We start from the raw sequence: 21,541 nt of genomic DNA, 5'->3' as shown, positions 1-21,541 counted from the left end.
TTCAACAGGCTCCATTTCACACCTGACTCAGTTCAAACACCTGTAAAACAGAAACCAAAATTAGTTCAGAGCTGTAATTTGCCACATAACCCGTAGAGATATAAATCATGCAAAATTTCAGCTAGATCAGACAACTGGAAGTGGGTCAGGGGCATTACTTATTGCACGCCCCTCGTATGTGGCCTCCCTAAATCTGGTAGACCACATACAGCAAGAAGTGATGAGAATTGTCATTATTAGCAGAGAGTGTAGCCGAGGATCCATCCACATCAGTAAGAAGGAGATAAAGTCAAATTGGGGTCTCTCAATTAATATGGTTCCAGCAGGATGGTGCAATGGCGCATACGGCACAAGAAACATTAAATCTGTTCCAGGACATATTCGGCAACCGAATAATTTCTCGTGGCTGTAAGATAAATTGGCCACCCCGTTCGCTAGATTTCACATGCAGATATCTTCCTTTGGGGTTACCTCAAAGAGCGGGTATACGCGAACAAACCAGCCACAATAAATGCCCTTAAAAACATTATAGAGGAGGAAATTAGAGCCATAAGCCCTGAAACATTAAGTTATGTGCTGGACAATGCCCTGCAGAGAGCACAAGAGTGTGAAAATGAAAATAGTGGACATTTGAGTAACAACATTTGTCATAACTAAAATCAGACCTTGTGAAAAGCATACCTTAGATTAAGTTGTGTAAATAAAATTATAATAAGTAGACCATGATATGTTGATATATCTCAAAAAAATCACAGAGAGGCTCATCTACCTACATATGAAACTTGGTAAGTGATGTTCATCTTCGTCGCCAACTTATGTTTGCAGGTTGAACCATATAACGTATAAGGCAATACAAATAAAGACTCAACAAACAAAGGTAGATCAATAAGAAGTGTATTAGAAAAAGTATATTCCCAGTATATTTACATAATGGTTATCAGGTAAGAGAGTCTTGGCTGGAGAACATCTCGACTCCGCCTTCAGTGGCTTCTGGTTAACACACACTCAGACTAACCGAGTCTTGCTATTTATGTGTAATATTATCCACATATGTAAATGAGTGGGTGCCACCACAACAGTAAGCATAACTTCAATATTGAGGAAGTTAATCAAATTTAAAATCCATCAGCTTCTTTTGGGATACCCTCTCTCTCTCTATATATATATATATATATATATATATGTGCATACATACACACACTAAAGTTTTCATGCTATTGATCCTTTTTTTCTATACTCTCATACTTATGACGGAATTTCATTATCGTGTCCATTTATATATTCAAGTTCATTGCTTTGTATAATAGGTGGATAGTATTTATATCCCAACCCTTTGTCATCTTAATAAATTGCTGACCAAGTACAAGTGAACTATACACTCGTATTTATGCTAGGTATGGACGATAATTGTGGAAAAATGATAGAGGGATATAGTTTTGAAAGCCGATTAATCATTATTTTTTGTAGGTTTACAATTAGTTTAATTGTAAAGCTGGAAGTTAATTTCCAAAAGGAAGAAATATTTGTACACGTGAAAAAAAGTTATAAAAAATGTTTTCATGGCAACATCCGGAAACTGACAAGTTGTTTATTATTATTATTATTCAGCTAAATTTTGAAGTTAAATTAATTCATTGTAAAAATCTCTTAAAAAAATAAATATTAGTTTTCTCTGTCTATTTCAAAGATAATTAATAAAGTCCTAAGGTATTGAATTAAATAAAAAAAATAAATAAAAACCAAAAAAAAAAACCCACCTTGCTTGTACATAAATATACCTTAACTAATCCCCAAAAGCGAGAGATTCTAGCTTCACTCAAACAAAAACAAATGAAGTCGTCTAAGCATGATTTCTACGGAAGCCCAAACTGTCAGAAAGTCAAAAGGCTGTCTGAAAATGATGTCAGGTAGTTGGAGGGAGGTGAGGAGTGATAGTTTTATCCCAACCATGCATCCATACATTCCTATCATGAATGTTTGTATAATTTTTACCATCTTTTAATTTATATTTCTGTATTACTGCTTTAAAATTTTTTCAACTTATTTTTGAAGATTATATAAAAATTATATTATGCTGAAAGTTACGTTTATTCAGGCAAGAAAACTATTAGAATCTTACATATAAAAATTACACAAAAAAATGTAATCTAAAAGAAGAGAAAATATTTTTTGCAATTATAATTCATTTGCATGAAAATGTTAAATAAACAATGCTTATTTCAATTATAATACCAATAGTCCGAGAAATTAATTTTTATTAGAGTTATATCGATTTCGTTAATAGACTTCAGTGGCTTTTTGCGTAATGTTCCTGAAAAAAAATTTTTTTTCTTTTACTGTTACAATTAACAATGCTTTATTTTTATAAAAAAAAAAAAAAAAAAGCAAAAATAAATCATTTTTTTTTTTTTTTTTTTTTTACTACTGAAAACCATAACTTTAGGCGTTTTTTTTGTTTAAACAAAATAATTTCCACTAAGATTCAAATAAAAATAATGGATTTATTATATTCCGTGATTATTATTTGATAGATACTAAAAATTTCATTAAAATCGGTTAATTTCCTGATTTTTTGGTGAATATTTAAGTGAGGGGGGTCAAAATATTTATACATTTTGAGCATCCGCTATTCATTTTGCATGTACCTAAATTTATGCTATTATGAGAGTCGTTCCAGAAGTAAAGCCTTTTTTTTTTTATTCAAAGAATTGAAGAAAGAGCTACGAAGATGGGAGTGGTACCATTAAAACAAGACACCGTTTGTGTTCCAGAATTTATTTTTCCACATAGTCACCATCATTCTCAATGCACTTTTGCCAGAAATTAAAGATGCATCTCTGCTTCTGATGCACATTCATGACAGGAGTTGTTTTCTTAGAATCTCACATCGTCAATATCTGCAATGGAGTCATGAAACTTATGTCACGAATGCATAAATTCATTCATCATAATTTGCAATCCACTCCTCTCCCATCCATTAGTGTGGAATTAAACAAAAAAAAAAAAATATGAGGCATTATTTTGGAACGCCTCTCTTATATAAACACCTTCCGCACTGATACTGTGTTTAATATAATTAATGGGTACTGCATTTCAGTACATAATCCTTACCATAACCAATTTTAATTACGTAAATAAAATTATAGAGTTTCAATAAAGATTGTTCTTTCCAACTTCCGGTGTCTGTTCTGCTGTCAGGAAGATGGTGACAAGCAGGGTATGATCCCTTCTGATTAATGATTATCCGTAATGTCCAAGATCAGGTGCCTGGAAAAATGAAGTATTTTTTTACGACAGTACCCAGTGTAGTATAAACACCCCCAATCTCCCCATGTTAAGAATGGCTTTCGAGGTTGGCAGTGTTTATTCCAAAAGTAGTTCTTAACATGAGGTGGGAGGTATACCACGCTGAGTACACTCGTTAAAAAAAAAAAAAGTTTTACAACGAAAAAAAAAAAAAATTAATTCTATAAATTATCTATCTATATATATAAAAGGCAAAATGTGTGTGACCATTTCGTGTATGTCTTCAAAAGGCTTTTCTCGCACACGCTCCCAGGGTCGTTACTATCGCTTAAAACTGTGTATATCGGTCCTAGATAATAATATGTAGGATTTGGGAACGCATGTAGCTTATAGATTTATTTACGTCGACTTTTACAAAATTGTTGCTATTTTGGCTTCTCGCGTGTTGATTGGGCTTTTTAGTATAAATATGTGAAACTAAACTCAAACGACGTCTTCTCGGCATTGCGCCGGGAAAAACGTCCAGAAGCAATCAGCTTTGATCAATCTTGTACATCAGACAATTGTTATTCAATCTAGACAATTATGAGCTGGTTCCCCTCCCACCAACATCTGTTGTGGGATAAAAACAAAATCGTCAAACTTTGGTAAACAACTGCGTGACTTCTATTTGACCTTCTTAATTAGGTCAAATGGAAGCAGCAGAGTTAACTTTTATTGCGCACGCCTGTTTTTATAGCTTAATAAATAAATTAAAACCTGGGAATCTTGTATGTATGTCGTGGTGGCCTAATGGGTAACGTCGCCCGGTTTTTTTTTCACACATTAATTTCCAACTCAAGGGTACGGGTTCGATTCTCATACTTACCTACCAAAACATTTTTTTTTTTTTTATTTAGCCCCCCCCCCCGAGTTTTGATTTACCTAAAGACACCCGGGCATCGCCGGGTACCCCCCCGCTAGTATATATATAAAAACGAAAATGTATGTATGTGTCTGTGTGTTCGCTTTTTCTGTATGTCTACAAAAGGCTTTTTTCAGAGAAGCGGTAGCAGTGTCAGAAATTTCGTGAAAATAGTGAATAATTCCACCCCATCTTTCCAAGCTTATAACTCCTCGAAAAATGTAATTCAAGCCCTAATTTTTTTTTTCAATTAAAGGAGCAAGGACCAAGGTTTTATTAAAAAAAAAAAAACAAAAAAAAAACAATGTGTTTTTTTTTTTTTAAAAAAGGTTTTAAACTTCGGACTTTACAGGTAAATTTCTAAAAAAGCGATTTTTTTTTTTGTTTTAAATTTGAATATATTATTTATTGACCTTTTCTCTTCAATTTGTGATATATAAAACTCCACGACATAAATTAATTATTTACTTTTTAATAGACATTTCAAAATGAGAGGCGTGAATTATTCGACCCCCCTATCTTTCTAAGCTTATAACTCCACGAAAAATGTAATTCAAGCCCTAATTTTTTTTTCAATTAAAGGAGCAAGGACCAAGGTTTCATTAAAAAAAAAAAAAAAAAGACAAAAAAGAAACAATGTGTTCTTATAAAATAAGGTTTTAAACTTCGGACTTTACAGGTAAATTTCTAAAAAAGCGATTTTTTTTTTTTGTTTTAAATTTGAATATATTATTTATTGACCTTTTCTCTTCAATTTGTGATATATAAAACTCCACGAGATAAATTAATTATTTACTTTTTAAGAGAAAGTTGAAAATGGGTGACACTTGGGAGGGCGTGAATTTAAAAAAAAACGTTTGTCTAAAATATTATATTCGGTTTATTGGAAAGAACATAACATTTCACATTGACCCTGAAAATATCGTAAAAATAGAATCAATAGAAAAATTTTGATAGATTTTTAAAATTGAAAAATATTGAGTTTAAAAATTGAAAAATATTGAGTTTAAAAATTGAAAAATATTGAGTTTAAAAATTGAAAAATATTGAGTTTAAAAATTGAAAAATATTGAGTTTAAAAATTGAAAAATATTGAGTTTAAAAATTGAAAAATATTGAGTTTAAAAATTGAAAAATATTGAGTTCGGAAAATTCATTACTGTTTTTAAAAAAAAAAAAAAAAAAAATTTTTATTACTTTTAAAACAACTGTAATAGTTTATTTTGGAAGTATAATCCATAAAGAAAATAAATAACCCACTTTTAACAGAGAAATTACGAGATTTTTATATTGTATTCGCAGTTTCGTGTTAGGGGTGTCAAAAATTCCTACAAAAATTCTGATACTGCTAGAGAAGCGGTCGGTTGGTTCACAACTTTTTAAAACTTTTTATATCACATATAAATCGTAATATCTCACAGTTAACAATGAAGCTCGCCTGTCTATTTAATTTGCTCGATTTCGGGAAGATAAATATTCAACATTTGTCACTCGCCGCATATGGGTTAGTCTTTTTCCTATAACATCTTGGGAAAATAAAACTAAAAAAAGCGTTCCGCAGTAAATGAAATACTATCCCGCAGTCAAACTTGACCTCATTAACTCATTAAAACGGGCACCTGCCAAATCCAAGTAATTAAATAAATTCAAATGTGTTTCCGTTAGCATCTCGCGGTGGAGCAATGGTTAACGTCGCACGTTTTTTTTTCACACTTTAATTTACAACTTTGCCTCAATGGTTTCGGTTCGATCCTTATACTTACCTACCAGAACATTTTTTTAACCCCACCCCTACCCCTGGAGTTTCCACACACACCTCCAAACATCCGGGCAATGCCGGGTACCCCTCGCTAGTCTATCTATATATATAAAAGCGAAAATGTATGTATGCATGTATGCTTTTCCTCAATGTCCACAAAAGGCTTCTTTCAGAGAAGCGCTTGCTCGGTTCACAACTTCTTAAAACGTTTTATATCATCTATAAATTATAATATCTCAGAGTTATCCACGGAGCTCCCCTGTCTGTCTAATTTTATTGACTTTCAAACGTTAATTATTCGACATTTCCCGCATCGGCACACGTTACATTCGGTTTTCGGTATAAACAAAAAGCAAAACTCGACTCTAATCACAGGCCGAAAGCCAGTTTAAAAAACGGCCTTGTGCCTAATTTGCTCAGTGGGGAAGCAAATAAATACAACAGACCGAAAGCCAGTTGTCTGAAGAGAGCTAAGTAACGTTTGTTCAATGTCGACTTCGTCATATCAGACTGTAGCTTTCATTTCGCTCCTCCTAATAAACAGCGAGCGGGTTTTTAAAAACAAACAGATTTATTCACCTCATTCAAAACTGTCCCGCACAAAATGCTTACTGCTGAATACCTATCGCCGTCACGTCAATCAAAAATGCGCACCTGTTTTTTTAACACTTTACTATTTTCCAACTGCATGTCGTGAAGGCTTCGTTTTTTTTTTTCACGGCACCTGCTTTTTTTTCACATACCCCGAAAAACACCCGGGCAACGCCGGGTACCCCTCGCTAGTATATATATAAAAGCCAAAATGTATATATGTATGTGTGTATGTTTGGATGTCTGCTAAAAACTTTCGACAGACGCAAGGAAAATTCACAAACTCAGTATCACATCGAAGCTCCATCCTTTGCTCGAAAAATATCGAAAATTTGTTGGCCAAAAACGTTAACTGTTTCACCACGAAATCGACAATTTTCGACAGGGGGGGGGTCAACAAAAACGGTCCTCTCGTGACAATGACCAATTCTACGCATGCGTCAGATGACATTGTGACCTGATTTACTTTAAATAGTTGAAAAACCAAACAAATTTCATGTACGTCGTGTTAGCTCAGTTGGTTAAGGCCTTGGTTCATTATCGAAACGTTTGGGGTTTGAATCGTGGTGTGAGATGTTTTTTTTTTTTTCGATTTTTTAAATTTAAATATTGAACCAGTGTTATTTAAGCCATTTTTCACGTAACTTTCGTTTTTCTGCATTTTTTTTTTTTTTTTTTTTTTTTTTTTTACTTCGCTTATTCTTAGCAACACCCAAAAACACCTGGGTACCCACTGATTTTCTTAATTTTAATATCGAAACAGGCTTATTTAAGCCATTTTTCATGTGTTTGTTTTTTCTGTTTTCATCGTTCGTTTGCCTTATGTTAGTTATTTTTGTGTTTTTTTTTATTGTTTGATCGCCGCATAGCAGGGAAAACAGAAACTGGCTTCCGCAACTTGACGTTGCCGCATCTGCTAATTTCAGTTTATAAACATCAACTTAACACTTATCAATTCCTCTGTTCTCATGGTCGAGATGGTTAGGTCGCAGGGTTTTTTTTTTTCCATTTCCTTTCCACCTCCGCGTCAAACATTCGGGGTTCAAGCCTACCTTTATACTAAAACTATTTTTTTTCCTTTACACCTCCAAACAACCGGCCAATGTTTTTTTTTTTTTAACAGGGTTGTTTTAATCTACCCCCCCCACCACCACCACCAACACACACCTCCAAACACCCGGGCGATGCCGGGTACCCCCGCTAGTATATTATAAAGTTATTATAAAGTCTGTTTAATATATTTGTTATTATTAGAATGTCTTTCACAAGTTTTATCACCTAATGTTTTCATAAATAATGTATCATAAAACGGTAATCTCCAAACTATCATTCTAACACTGTAGTGTTCGAATATATGGTTAAGTGGCAGTTTTAGTCATTCAGAACTGACTTAAAGCTTCACTGCTCACTCATTTTTCGACCAAATTTTAAACAATTATTACAGTTCTCAGCTATATTACGAAAAAAAAAAATGTCCTATTTTCGTTCAGTAAAACAAAAGTTATGAATTTACTGGTGTTCAAAATCTAAAATTCGTAAGGAGGTGAGCGACGTTTTTTATGACGGATTCCATAGCCGCCACATCACTTCAGTGACTAGTGTTGCTACTAATTCACAGCTCTCGTGAAAAGAGAAGTAACAAATGGAGCAGAGAATGAAAGCAGATGAGTGACGTACATTGGTTTACATATGTGTAGGTTATGTTTATGGGTTGCAAAAGAATAAGACTGAAATTAAACAAAGAACAAGTGAATTTACTGGAAGCCTGGAAAAAATCATGGGTTACAATAGAAAAATGCGAGCATGAAAAGTAATATGGTTAAGCTTAAATATGGAAAAGAAAAGGACAAGATAGTTTAGTAAAAATATAATTTATAACTTAAAATATTGCAGCATTAAGAATTTTTTTAAAATTCATTTAACATTATATAATCAATTCTTAATGCTGCAATATTTTAAGTTATAAATTTATATTTTTTTACTAGAATATATTGTCCTTTTCTTTTCCATGTTTAAGCTTAACCATATTACTTTTCGCATTTTTCTATTGTAATATATAAAACTGTAAAATATAAAATATATATAATTAAATAATTGTTTTTTTTTGTTTCGTTGTAAAACAAGTGTTATAACTAAATTTTTCTGAATAAAATATGCTTTATTACTTGATAATACAAGTGTTTTTTGTTTCTTGATAAGTGTTAAAACTAAAGTAATGTTTTTCGTGTCTTGACTCCATTGCGTTCGGCGCTTCTACACTATCAGAACGAAACTTCAGAAATCATAATACTGAATTTCACATGAAAACAATGTTATAACGTATTCCTTGTATTTTAAAGATGATTATATCCAAAAATGACGAAAATCGAGGTTAAAAAATTATTTATTAAAGAAAATAGATTTTGAAGCAAAACGATCGTATTTGCTTATGAGAGAGGAGAGTTCAAACGGGAGTTATTTTTACTTTTCGATTTAAACAAGATGGCCGCAATTTTTCACCTGCTAACACGATTGAAGTTGTTTTTTTTTAATTCAGTAATATTCAGGTAATTTCGACTGCATAATTTGGAAGCTACCATTGTAATTTATTAAAATTGACACAAATAATCAGTAGAAACCGTTGTTTTTTGTTTTATCTGAAAACTCCATTTATCGACTACAAAATTTCGTTTTGATAATATAGAAGCGATTTCAGTTCTCTAATCAATCGTATCCAATTACGCTAGCTTGATTTTCCCGAGCACTGATCTTTGACATTACTTGATTATCTTCCTTTCAGATAACATTAAAACACCTACCCCTTTTCTCAGGTTAAGAATGGCTTTCTTGTTTGTTTCACCATGTCTAATTATCCAGCCTATTGGACAACAGAAACCGGAAGTAAAAAAGAGCGGCAATCTTGATTATAACTAATTATAGATAGTCGTTATATTGTTTTGTTTTTCATTTAAAAAAAAAAAAAAAAAAAAAAAAAAAAAAGAAAAGGGGCTTGTGCGGAATAATAGAATTTAAACAAACGCATTTCAGGTGAAAACATTACATACTTGCGTTGTCGTGCCGAAATTAATACAAATTCCACAAAATACGAAAAATGATCCAATAATGCATGTGCTAAAGGTATTTTTCGAGAGAAAAAAAACAAACAAACAACCCCCCCCCCCAAAAAAAAAAAACGGACATTTTCATCGGACCATTTTCTATTTTTTTTTCAATGGCGGATTTAAAACAAACAAAAAAAAAAAGCAAGGGAGATAAACCATGTCATACAGAATTGGTCGCACAACTTTACATTTAAATATATGTACGTAATAAAACTCGATAATTCTATAAATTCTATTTTTATTTGTAATTATTACCAATTATTTTTCTATGGAATCATCTTTCATAATTTTTGGAATTTATACTAATTTCGACATAACACGTAAATACGTAATGTTTTCTTTCACCTGGTTGGTTCGAAATTTTCATTATTCTGCACAGGCAGAAAAAAGAAAAAGAAAAGTCTTGTGACATTGTGGCAGAGTCAAAATGCTGACGCGTGAATTAAAAAGAAAATCTTGAAATTAGGAAAACGTAGTGATCTCCCCTTAAACTCAACAGCCACCAAGAACCTGCATTTCCTTTTTTTTTTTTTTTTTTTTTTTTTTTTTTTTTTTTTTTTTTTAGTTTTATTATATTTCAGATCCGATAAATACTTGAAATAAGATCAAGACCGTGAACGCTTAAATGTGTACTTGTAAATGGCTTATTGAATAATACATTTTGTATAATATATTTCCACCCGAACCAATAAAGGTAACTTATTCACACACTATAGGTCACAAAGGGAAGACAACAAAACAAATAACTTTTTAAATAAATCTTTAAAAATATATATAAAAAAAAAAAGTGAATGTTTATATTTTTAATTTCCAATGCTTATACAGATAGATCAGTCTCCATAGATGTCCATATTGGATCGGTAAAACCTGCTAATGAATTACGATAACAACCGAAAGGCGACTATAAAAAATTAAACTTGTTTCTGAAACAGAAATAGTTTTTTTTTTTTTGATATATTTTACATTGTTGCTTTATATTTGTACCAAATTATTTTATTTATTTTGACATTCACAAAAAAATTAAATGAATTTGTCGTGAAATGTAACAATTTAAGAATATCAGAAAACTAAAATGCAATATAAACCAGTGTTTTTCCGTTTCTTTAAAATGGAAAAACACTGTAGAGAAAAAATCGATACAAGAGTTCTTTTTTAGAATTGAATCAACCAAGAAAAGAAAAAAAAAACCAAGTATTTCTCTTAATGACTGTACAGTTTGGTAATTCGGAATCTTAACTCCTTGTTCTAAGGGAGGTAACTGTTTTACTAAGAAAACTATTATCGTAAGAAAGGGTACTTGTACAGTTTAATCAAGACATTAAAAAAATATCGAAACAAGTTTATATTGTACGTATTCGTAATGGAATGAAGTTCTCCGAAAAAAAAAAATTCACTTAATTTCATCAAGTATTTTTTTTTTTTTTTTTTTTTTTTTTTTACAGCGAAAAAACATTTTGTTATGATACCGATCAAAAGGTTCGATTTTTAGGAAGAAAAGCTAGCATTAAAGATGGGCAGGGAGTGTCGGCGCTTTAAATTGAGTTATCTCCCCGTGGTGTGTTAAAAAATTCAAAGATAGCTACCTTCAACGTGCTGTTATAAAAACGTGTTTTTCCGCTTAAAAAAAAAAAAAAAAAAAAAATACTCGATCAAATTAAGTGAATTTTTTTAAGATCTTCAGTCCAAAACGGATACGTACAATATAACTTTTTTTTTTTTCGATATTTTCATTTTTTTATGTTTTGATAAAACTGTTCAAGTACCATTTCTATAATACAAGTGAGATCAGTTTGTGTGTTCTTTCGCTCAACGTGGCTTGCGAATTTATATATATATATATATATATATATATATATATATATATATATGCGTGTATGTGTGTGTGCACCGAAAACTGCAATAGCGTAGAATAAAACGATTTTTTAATCGCATTCAAAAAAGTACGAAATTAAATTTATTATAATGCATTGAAGTTTAGGTTCTCGTGTACCTGTATTCCCCCTGATTCTACTTTCACCTTTTCTCGCTCACATGCCCTCTATTCTGAATTCGTACCAGTGGGTCAACATCAATGGAATGGACTCCATTTTTTTTTGTACCAAAACGGTCATTCACAATGTTTTTTTGTGTGTGTGTGTGTGTGTGTGTGTGTGTGTGTGTGTGTTTTAATAGATTTCAAGCCGATATAAATTATTGCACAGTAAAAATAATTTTTAAAAAAAATCATTTTTCTTATTTCGATAGATTTACCAAACTTAAAGTTATTCTAGCAAATTAATTTAACAAATATCGTAAAACTGAATTTAACTTAGAATACTATGAAAAAAATAGATTTTTAAATTAGTAATTTAAATAAAAATGGAATTTTCACTTGATTAAATGATTCGAAATAAAATTATTTTTGTTTATTTTATTTTTACTGTGCAATAATTTGTCTCAGGTTAAACGTTTTAAAAAAAATTCTAAATTAAATAAATAAAAATCCACTGATACTGCTACGCATTCAGAATAGGGGAATGTGAGCGAGAAAAGCGAAAGTAGAATCAAGGAGACAATAACTACATGAGAACCGAAGTTTCTTCATAAACGTTGCTTTTGTTAAAAATTATATAAAAATACGTACTACTGTTTACGCAGTTTAAAAAAATAATTTGGTGTTTATTTGGCGGCAATTAAACAAAGAAAAAAAGGGTACTTGTTACAGAACGAATATATCATATTCCAAAATTACATAAATCGATCAAATAGTTTTATTTAAAGCAAAAAAAACAAAAAACATTTACGATTTTTAGCGATTTTACTAAACTGCATTAGGGCTTTTTTTTTTTTTACCTCAACTTCGATTTGAGTTGTTCCCCCCCCTTTTAATTTCATCAAATCTAATCATGACCGACGAAAACACGACGACTCGCTTAGTTGTAAAACTTGGTTTACTTGAATAAATAAATAAAAACTACTTGATCAAATTAGGTGATTTTTTAAACATTTTATCTTCATTTAGCGACTGGTACGAATATAATACAGGCTTCTGTATTTTCTTTACTTTTAATTGTCGCCATAAGTGCCAATCCTTAATTAGCACCAATAAATTGACAATACTGACAGCATTAGTTTAAAATTGTAATTTCATAGGAATTTGGTTACAATAATTATAAATAAACGAAAATAAAGAAACCCGGCTAACGTCGCACAGATACAACTAATAAAACAAAATCAAAAAACAACGTAAAACAAAAAGACGCATTCTTAGGTCATTGACACGGTTTGTTTTTTTATTTATTAATATGAACCCAAGCAATGAAACCTGTCAACAACCACTACGTAACTTAGCAGAGAGATTTATTATTTTTTTTCTAGTTTGGAACTAATTTAAGATAATTAAAATGGAATTTTATAATTAAAAAACTGATTTTTTTTTTTTTTTTTTTTTTGCTGTACAAGAAGTCATAATAGTATCAGCTGTTCATGAGACAAGGAGATTTGTCCACGTCAATTGCAGAGACTTAAGCAAAATGGTGCAAAATAACTACCATTTCAATAGCTAATGGTGTTCGTGGAAAAGAACTCTATAGAAGAAAATTAGATATAAGAGCATTATATTAATTTGAAAATCTTACAGGTCAGATCTATAAGTTAAATGAACTAAAAAAAAAAAAAAATACATTCTCAGAAGTGCTCAATGCGTGCGTAGAGCTTGTAAAAAATATATAAACATTAGGAGTTTACGCGGGTCGATCATTCTCATTTTCTCGACATTTTCATATCGTCGTCAGAACTGCAGACGAATCTCGCAATGAGAAAATAACTTTAGAATAAAACCTTCCCAAAATACGGTCGAAAAATACGAAGGGAAGATGAAACGTAATGCAATTACAGAGCAATATTATGAATAAAATTACAAAAATAAAAACAAAAACAATATTCCAAAATTCATGATGTTGACCATCTAATAATTTATTCCTTTAATTCAGTTGAATGGTGAATGTCAACTGAATTAAAGGAATAAATTATAAGATGGTCAACATCATGAACTTTGGAATATAGTTTTTTGTCATTTATTCACTATATATATATATATATATATATATATACACACACACACGAGGAGCGTGCAATAAGTAATGCCCCTGACCCACTTCCAGTTGTCTGATCTAGCTGAAATTTTGCATGTGCAATGATTTATATCTCCACGGGTTATGTGGCAAATTAAAGATCTGAACTAATTTTGGTTTCTGTTTTACAGGTGTTTGAACCGAGTCAGGTGTGAAATGGAGTCTGTTGAATGTCGGGCAGTGATCCGGTTTTTGTATTTGAAAGGATGCACACCACAGGAGACTTGATAAAATGGAAGAAACTTATGGTGATAATGCCCCATCGTATGACCTTGTAAAACGCTGACATCGTGAATTCAAACATGGCCGGAGTCTGTGGAAACAGCTCCCAAACCTGGCCCCCCCCCTTCTACCATTGATGAGGCATCTGTCCGTCAAGTTGAGGCTGCCATTTTGGAAGATCGGCGCATTACTATTTGACAAATAGCCCAAGATGTCAAGATTAGTACAGGGTCTGTGGAAACTATTATTCATGACCATTTGCATAAGGTGTCTACCAGATGGATTCCCAGGTTGCTCACACCATTCCAGAAACGAGAATGCGTTGAGTGCTCGAGGATGAATTTGGAGATGTGCCAAGAAGATGAGTCAAAGTTTTTCAAAAGACTGATTACACAGGATGAAACCTGGGTCTATCACTATGATCTAGATATCAAAGCCCAGTCAATGCAGTGGAAGTACTTGGACTCACCACCTCCAAAGAAGGCAAGGGTGCAGCCCTCCGCTGGCAAGGTCATGCTCACAGTATTCTGGGACCAGGACGGAGTAGTGATGACACATTTTCTGGCAAAGGGTACCACAATTACAGGATCCTATTATGCTTCACTTTTGAGGAAATTAAGGAAAGCTATCAAAATCAAGAGGTAGGGCAAGATCAGCAAAGGTACCCTCCTCCTGCAGGATAACGATCTGGTCCCCAACTCGCATGTCGCCAAATCAGAAGCACGGTTATGAAATCCTACCCCATCCTCCCTACTCTCCTGACCTTGCACCCTCTGACTTTCACCTCTTCTCAGTCATGAAGTTGTTTTTGAAAGGAAAGCGTTTCCCAGATGATGCAGCCTTGATTTCTGAAGTCACGTCGTGGTTGAAGGACCAACCTTGGGTGTTCTACAAAAACGGTCTCCAGAGCTGCATCAAACGATGGGAGAAATGCATAACTCTGGGTTGTTCCTATGTAGAGAAAGACTAATAACTGTGCCAAGTTTCATTGCTCTACTGCTATGGGAAGTGGGTTAGGGGCATTACTTATTGCACGCCCCTCGTATATATGTGTTTGTGTGGAGAAAGAAAGTTGACGTTTTCTAGTTACTGGTTCAATCCAAATGCAATAGTTACATCTGATATCAACTTACATAAATTTACATAATCTATACATCTATAAAAGTGAAAGTGTGCGTGTCTGTGTACATTTCCCTACACAATACCTCTGTCAATTTTCAGTCTACAGACTCGAAATTTGATATACAAGGTAGTGAGATTTAGGAAAATCTTTGTAATCCGTTTTCGGCCAGAAATTTGGCTGTTAAGGGGTCAAAGTTCAACAATTTGGCCTTTGAAAACTCTACCAAACTTCTCCGCCACTTTGTAGTATAAACACTTGAAATTTTAGATATAGGTTCTTTGGACATGGATTTAACTTAACTTGATTTGAGCACAAACAATAAATGTTAAGGATCCATAATAGGGGTCCAAGTTAAAAAAAAAAAATTTTTTACCTCTGCAGTCTCTACCAAATTACTCAGACAATTTCTGGTCTAAACATTGGAAATTTGACATAAAGGGTATTCAGAGATAGGGCAAGCTTTTTAATCAGTTTGGGTCGTAAATTTGAGCTACCAATATATAAATGTATGTATGTTTGCATGTCTGCCTAACACTTTCGACAGAGGCGACAGATTTTCACAAGATCAGTATCGTTTTGTAAGCTCGGCCCTTCAGACGACAAATACCGAAACATTGGCTATAAATACATTAATTTCTTCACCCTTAAGTGGGCACTTTTCTACAGGGAGGGGTCGCTTTTTCCGTCGATATTTCAGAAAGTCCCCTCTTTTCAACTGTCTAGCCTTAATTTAAACCTACGTCACTTCCGGTTTGGCGGTGGTCGTAACAGCGAAGACGTCACGTTTTTTCCCCGTTCTTTTCCTTCTTCGCGGTATGGGTCCGAGCATGCCTTTCTACTACCACTTTTTTTTTTTTTTGCTCAACACAACCCAAAACACCCGGGCAACGCCGGGCACCCATACTAGTATTAAAAAAAAACGTCATGTTGGTAAAGTGACCTTATAGTCACTATTTACTTGGCTCCTCACTCACGAAGTCAAGGCCGGTTTTTCATGAAAGGAAATCCAGTTCCCCAGAAAAGGGCACTCTGGATTGCTACAAAAATTTTTTAAAACTGCCTCGGTCTACAAAGATCTCCACTTCATTGACCGACAACAGAAACTACACTAAATAATGAGTATTGAGTAGAGCTTAATAGTAACTGTATAGCAAGTAGGCTACACAAACGTTTGTGTGGCATTCCCGAATGAAATCACTGGACTAATTTGGACTGATGATCTTTCGAGGTAGTGACTGACGCAATGGTAAATAGCGTTGTTTAACAGTTATAAACGAGTCTCTTCTGATGGCCGAAGGTTCAATCTTTACTAATCGATACTAATTAAAAATAAATTAACAGTTGGAACGAGGACAATCCACCCCTTTGGATTAAATAAATGGTTCAGTTCGAAATTCCGTACAAATTCCCGAGTTAGATAAAAACCAAGTTCGAAAAGATGCACTTGAAGATTTGGCGCTTACAGCGGCCGACACGTTGCGAAACATGAGCATAATAATCCAAAAAAAATCTAAATACGGATTAGTAATCCTCGTCTCTGAAATTCCGAAATAAATAGTTAAATTAAAAAATCAAAGATAATTGCGTAATTTAATACTATCAATTAAAATTAATCGACGCACACAATTTTTAAATATATTCATAAACACGATTTTAAAATACGAAATAAATGTCAAAAGTACTTTTACAGTTTATGAACGATGCTTTTTTTTATTTATTATTTTTTTTTTAGACCGGACACTTTCAATCAAATTCACGTTTTATGGTATTTTGTTTAAATTGTTAGGTGAAAGTATAAAATAGTTAAAAGGGCCCTGTCCTGTCCCTTTCTCCATGTTAAGAAAGAGTTTTTTAAATTATAACATTCTTACAGCACGGTCCGTAAACTGCAGAAGTTCCCAAACAAAATGAAATATTATATATACACACGAAATAGTCGATAAACTAGTAAAAATAACGACACAAACAAACACATAGCAGAACCAAGATATTTCGGTCGATCCATGCGACCATAATCATTTGTTGTCTCCCCCCCCTCCCCACTATACGCATGAATCGACCGAAATATCTTAATTCTGCGTTAGTGGCGTGTTTTTGTCCCCCTCCCTTTTTTTTTTTTTTTTTTTTACTTTGATCCCACGCTGATCCACTATTCCATATGCACACCACATTATATAATATAAGAAAATCACAAACAAGTAAACCTACCATTTGAATCTACGAGAGAACAAACAATCCCACAATTACATTTTTTTTTTATTAAACTTTGCCAACGTTGTTAATGTTTTCACCTGAAATGCGTCGGTAAGCACCTAATTTTAATACGAAGTTGAAGTTTTATAAAGTTTGATCATAAAAAAAAACGTTTGCTAAATGTGAAACTGAACGATGGAACGAAAAAAAAAAAAAAAAAAAAAAGGACAAACCTTTCATTGAAAGATAAAAAAAAAAAAAAATTGGTATTTTTTTTTACAGGTACTTATGCAGTTTTGTTACCTTGCTGAAAGAACGTTAGTTAGAAATCCATTCTTAACATGGGGAGAGTGTTTTCTAATTATTCTCTGGCACTTAACAATTTAATAAGATATCGTAAAACTTTAATTTATTTTGAAAATACTTTTTTTTTAAATTAAAGTCCAAGCACCTTTTACATTAGATCCATCACAATTTTCTTTGAGATGACGATTTTTAGAGGTTTTCAACTATGCTGAATAAAAAAACCTCATTTAAATTATGCAGAAACAAGTAGTTTTCGAGATATAAAGACCTGTATTATGCACTGTAATTCACTGGCCGCCATGTTTGTACGCGCGTGCGATAAATAAATAGGTCCACCTCTAAAATGTTAACAGCTTTCGGAATAAACACCCCAACCTCCCCATATTAAGAACGGCGGTACTAGTGCACGTTCATGTATTGATCCGTGCTGAAATAACGTGGTACTAGTGCAAGTGCACTTATTGATCCGTGCTGTATTGCTGTAATAACGTTATTTAAAAAGCCATTCTTAACATGGGGAGGGGAGGGTGTTTTGTACCTCTTCTATACTTTAACCTAACAATTCAAAAAAAAAAAAAAAAATAAAAATAAAACTTTAATTAAACTTGGAAATACGATTTAAAAAATAGCGCGGATCAGTAAGTGCACACGCACGGCACTAGCACCAGAACGGCTTTTGAAATAAATACCTCCGCCCCAAACTCCCCATGTTAAAAAAAAAAAGTGTGGAGGTGAGGTGGGACCTAATGTAAAAATTTACCTAAAAATTTTTAATTTAATAAATGGAAAATATAAATTAAGTATCCTGCATTACTCTAAGTAAGTGCGATAAAACGGGAGGGGGAAGGAGTAAAATGGGGAAAAATTTAAGGTCATTTTTACTATGGAAACAAAACGAAAGTGATCCAAAAACAAATAAATAAATGATACCAAAGGCAAGAATAAGTTACTTCTACCTAACTGGATAAGTGTTGTGTTTTAACTTATTTTAAAGTGTTTATTCAGTTCGAAAAATAAAAAATGTCATGCGTTACACGAAAGCAAGAAAAAAGGCTAACGCCAGAGAGATTTTTTTAGAGTTTGTATAATCGCTCGAAAATAGAAAATTAAACTAAATACTGATAGAAACCCAGCTGATAAATGTTAACGTGGCATTTGTTGGGTGGATTTCTACCAATTTTGAATAGAAAAATAACATCAGAAATCTGATAAACCTGTACCTAATTTAATGTCGTAATAAGTAAAAATATTGTGAATGTCATTTTGATTCAGTCAAGAAAAGAGAATTATATAAAAAAAAAAATATATATAAATAAAGGAAATATAAATTAGAATTATTTTCATAAATTTAAAAAAAAAAATTTTTTTCTTCATTTATTTATTTTCTTTAGAAAGCCTCAGTAGTAAAAAAAAAAGTTAATGTTTTTTTAAGCTCCGGGAAGGATGTTACTAAGTGGGGGATCATTTTATAATATATTCCTAATTTATGAATGATCCCCCACTTTGCAGCCACGCTATACAATAGACGAACCATATGACGAATACGGACAAATAAAAACGAGAAACGAATATATTACGTAAAATACAATAAAAATAAAAATTTAAACATTCGAGTTTTTCTCCCCTTAAAAACAGAACATGTTATGTTAAATAAAATTAAAATGGATTTAATTTTTAAAGTTTCATTACAAAGTTATAAACAAAGTTTTCAGGAACACGAGTTTAATTTTGTGTGGTCGCCTTTCGTCTGTTATCGTAACTTGTTAACTGATTCTACCAACAATATTGGCAGCCATGGGGGCTGATCTATGCACCATTTTTTTAATTTTTTTATTTCATTTATAATCTATTCAGAAAATGAAGTGATATATGCCTACATTAATTTACATTTATTTTTAAAGTCCCAATAATATATATATATGGATTTTAATTAAGGTACTTGTAGTTCACGGACCGTGCTGAAATAACGCTATTAAAACTATTTGTAACACGAGAAGGCATTAAGGCGTAAAAATTGCATTTAATTTAAAAATAAAAAAATAGTTCGGTTCCTAAACTGCACAAGCACTATTATAAAAAAAATAAAAACAAGCAGACAACAGGTTCAGTCATTCAACGTTCTAATTTTGCAAAGTTAGATTTTATGTTGAAATAGACTTTTAAAAAATACATTTCCTTTTATGTTCCAGAGATTGATATTTAAAAAGAGTAAAGATAAAAATTATCTTAAAAAAATTAAAATGAAAAAAAAACAAAAATTAAATTACAAATAAAATAAAAAGTTACATACGCCGGACTCAGGAATCGAACCTGCATTGTATTTCGATTATTATTATTATTATTATTATTATCTGCGTCTATCAACATGGTTCAGGTCAGAGGTTACGTCCTTTAATTTTTTTTAGTATTAAAGATTAATTAAACATTGACAAATTAAATAAACACGCACAAGAGACAAAGCAAAAGCTGTTAATAAACAAATATAGATATATTGTATAATATAATGTGTTTATATATATTTATTCTTTAAATGTATGTTGGAAAATTACGCCTTTCTCTCTTGGTGTGACGAGACAACAGTTTTATATAAGTGAACTTAGACCCAGTTCATTAATTTTTTTTTTTTAAATCAATAAAATATCAGTATACAGACACTAACAATTCTAATGATTTTATAACCTAGATTCTATTTTTTAATTTTCATTTAAAACGTACGAATAAATGTGATCGAAGTCTCCCTCGTTTTAAAGCCATTCGTAAGTCTTAATATACGAGTAGCCATGTCTGGCCAAAAAAAGGCTGAGACGAAAATACAGTCTAGTCGCATAGAAATGCTCACTTTCTTAAAATATACACATTTGGTAATGTTTTTTCTTGCACAAAACAAAAAAGGGGCTTGATTTTTTTTTTTTTTCCTAATTATGTACTTTATAAAAGTGAGTATTTCGGTGATAAAAACGAATTTATTTAGAGCGATATATTTCTTAAAACAAACAAAATGGGTGATCAGTTTTCAGTTATAGCGAAGTTATAAATAAGACCCCCAGTTTTCGTCCACCCAAAGAGAGTCGAGGGGGTGTATTAGAAATTAATATTTGGGGTGGAACTCAGAAGAAAATAAACGGGTAGACGGAGGATACGCGTAATGGATCAAGATGTTAATATATTTTTGTATATATATGTATTCATTTATTTATTCAATTTAAACTAAAAAATATTAACTTACGGTAAGGGTGTCATCCATAACCAAAGGAAGTTGTCGTCTTTCAAACTGGTAGTCGTCTGAACGACACACAGCCACCAGTTTGGCCATGATTTTCCCGTTTGTTTTTGTTTTTTTTTTTTAATTATAATATAATTTTCTTAAGTTATTAGAGAAAAAAAAGATAGAGAAAATTACTTAACTCAAGTTTTTTTAATGGGGGTGAAAAAGATATAATTAATGTATTTTTTCTTTCTAAATTAATATTGTTTTTCTGGTTTCTTCAACAATACCAGAAGAAAATCAGGCAACAATAACAAAAAAAAAAAAAGAAAAACTTGAGAACTAAGGAATTTACAACTAAAATATATCACAGATTATTATTAATGTCATCCAGTTAAGAGTGACTGATCCACCACGCTTTTTGGCTTTTACCGACTGAAGAGAAAAAAAAACAACAACAATAGGTTGATATAGAGGGGGGTGAGCAAGAGCAGCTGTTGGTAGAAGGGAGAGTAAAGGAATTCAGCTGAGGGGAGGAGCAAAAGAGGGAGAAACGTGTTACACCCCGTTTTATGTTGCATATAATTGTCACTCCTCTCCCCTCTCTTTTGCGTAACCCCGTCTATGACATTACGCTTTCCTCTTCTATTTTGCTGTCTGCTTGTTGGAATCATATGGTTTGCAAATTTAAGTATTGCTAGTTATTGCTTGACTAATAAAAGTTTTATAAGAAATGCCTGTGCCTTAAGCTTTTTTAAGTGAGAAAAAATATTGGTCCT

At 32.2% G+C, this 21,541-nt stretch overlaps 1 protein-coding gene across 1 annotated transcript in view; it reads right to left on the bottom strand.

Moving 5' to 3' along the window:
* LOC145255642 (gametogenetin-binding protein 2-like) overlaps window positions 1–21,214 on the bottom strand; it is a 147,633-nt gene extending 126,419 nt beyond the window's left edge. The window contains exon 1 of the mRNA XM_080114180.1: window positions 20,784–21,214. Coding sequence (XP_079970306.1) covers window positions 20,784–20,870 — 87 coding nt within the window. The 5' untranslated portion in view covers window positions 20,871–21,214. The remainder of the gene's footprint in view (window positions 1–20,783) is intronic.
* Window positions 21,215–21,541: the final 327 nt, after the last annotated feature.

The sequence above is a fragment of the Euprymna scolopes genome, chromosome 31, assembly GCF_053919585.1.
Source record: "Euprymna scolopes isolate OS-2025 chromosome 31, ASM5391958v1, whole genome shotgun sequence".
Classification (NCBI taxonomy): domain Eukaryota; kingdom Metazoa; phylum Mollusca; class Cephalopoda; order Sepiida; family Sepiolidae; genus Euprymna; species Euprymna scolopes.
This window is presented reverse-complemented; position numbering and strand designations above follow the sequence as displayed.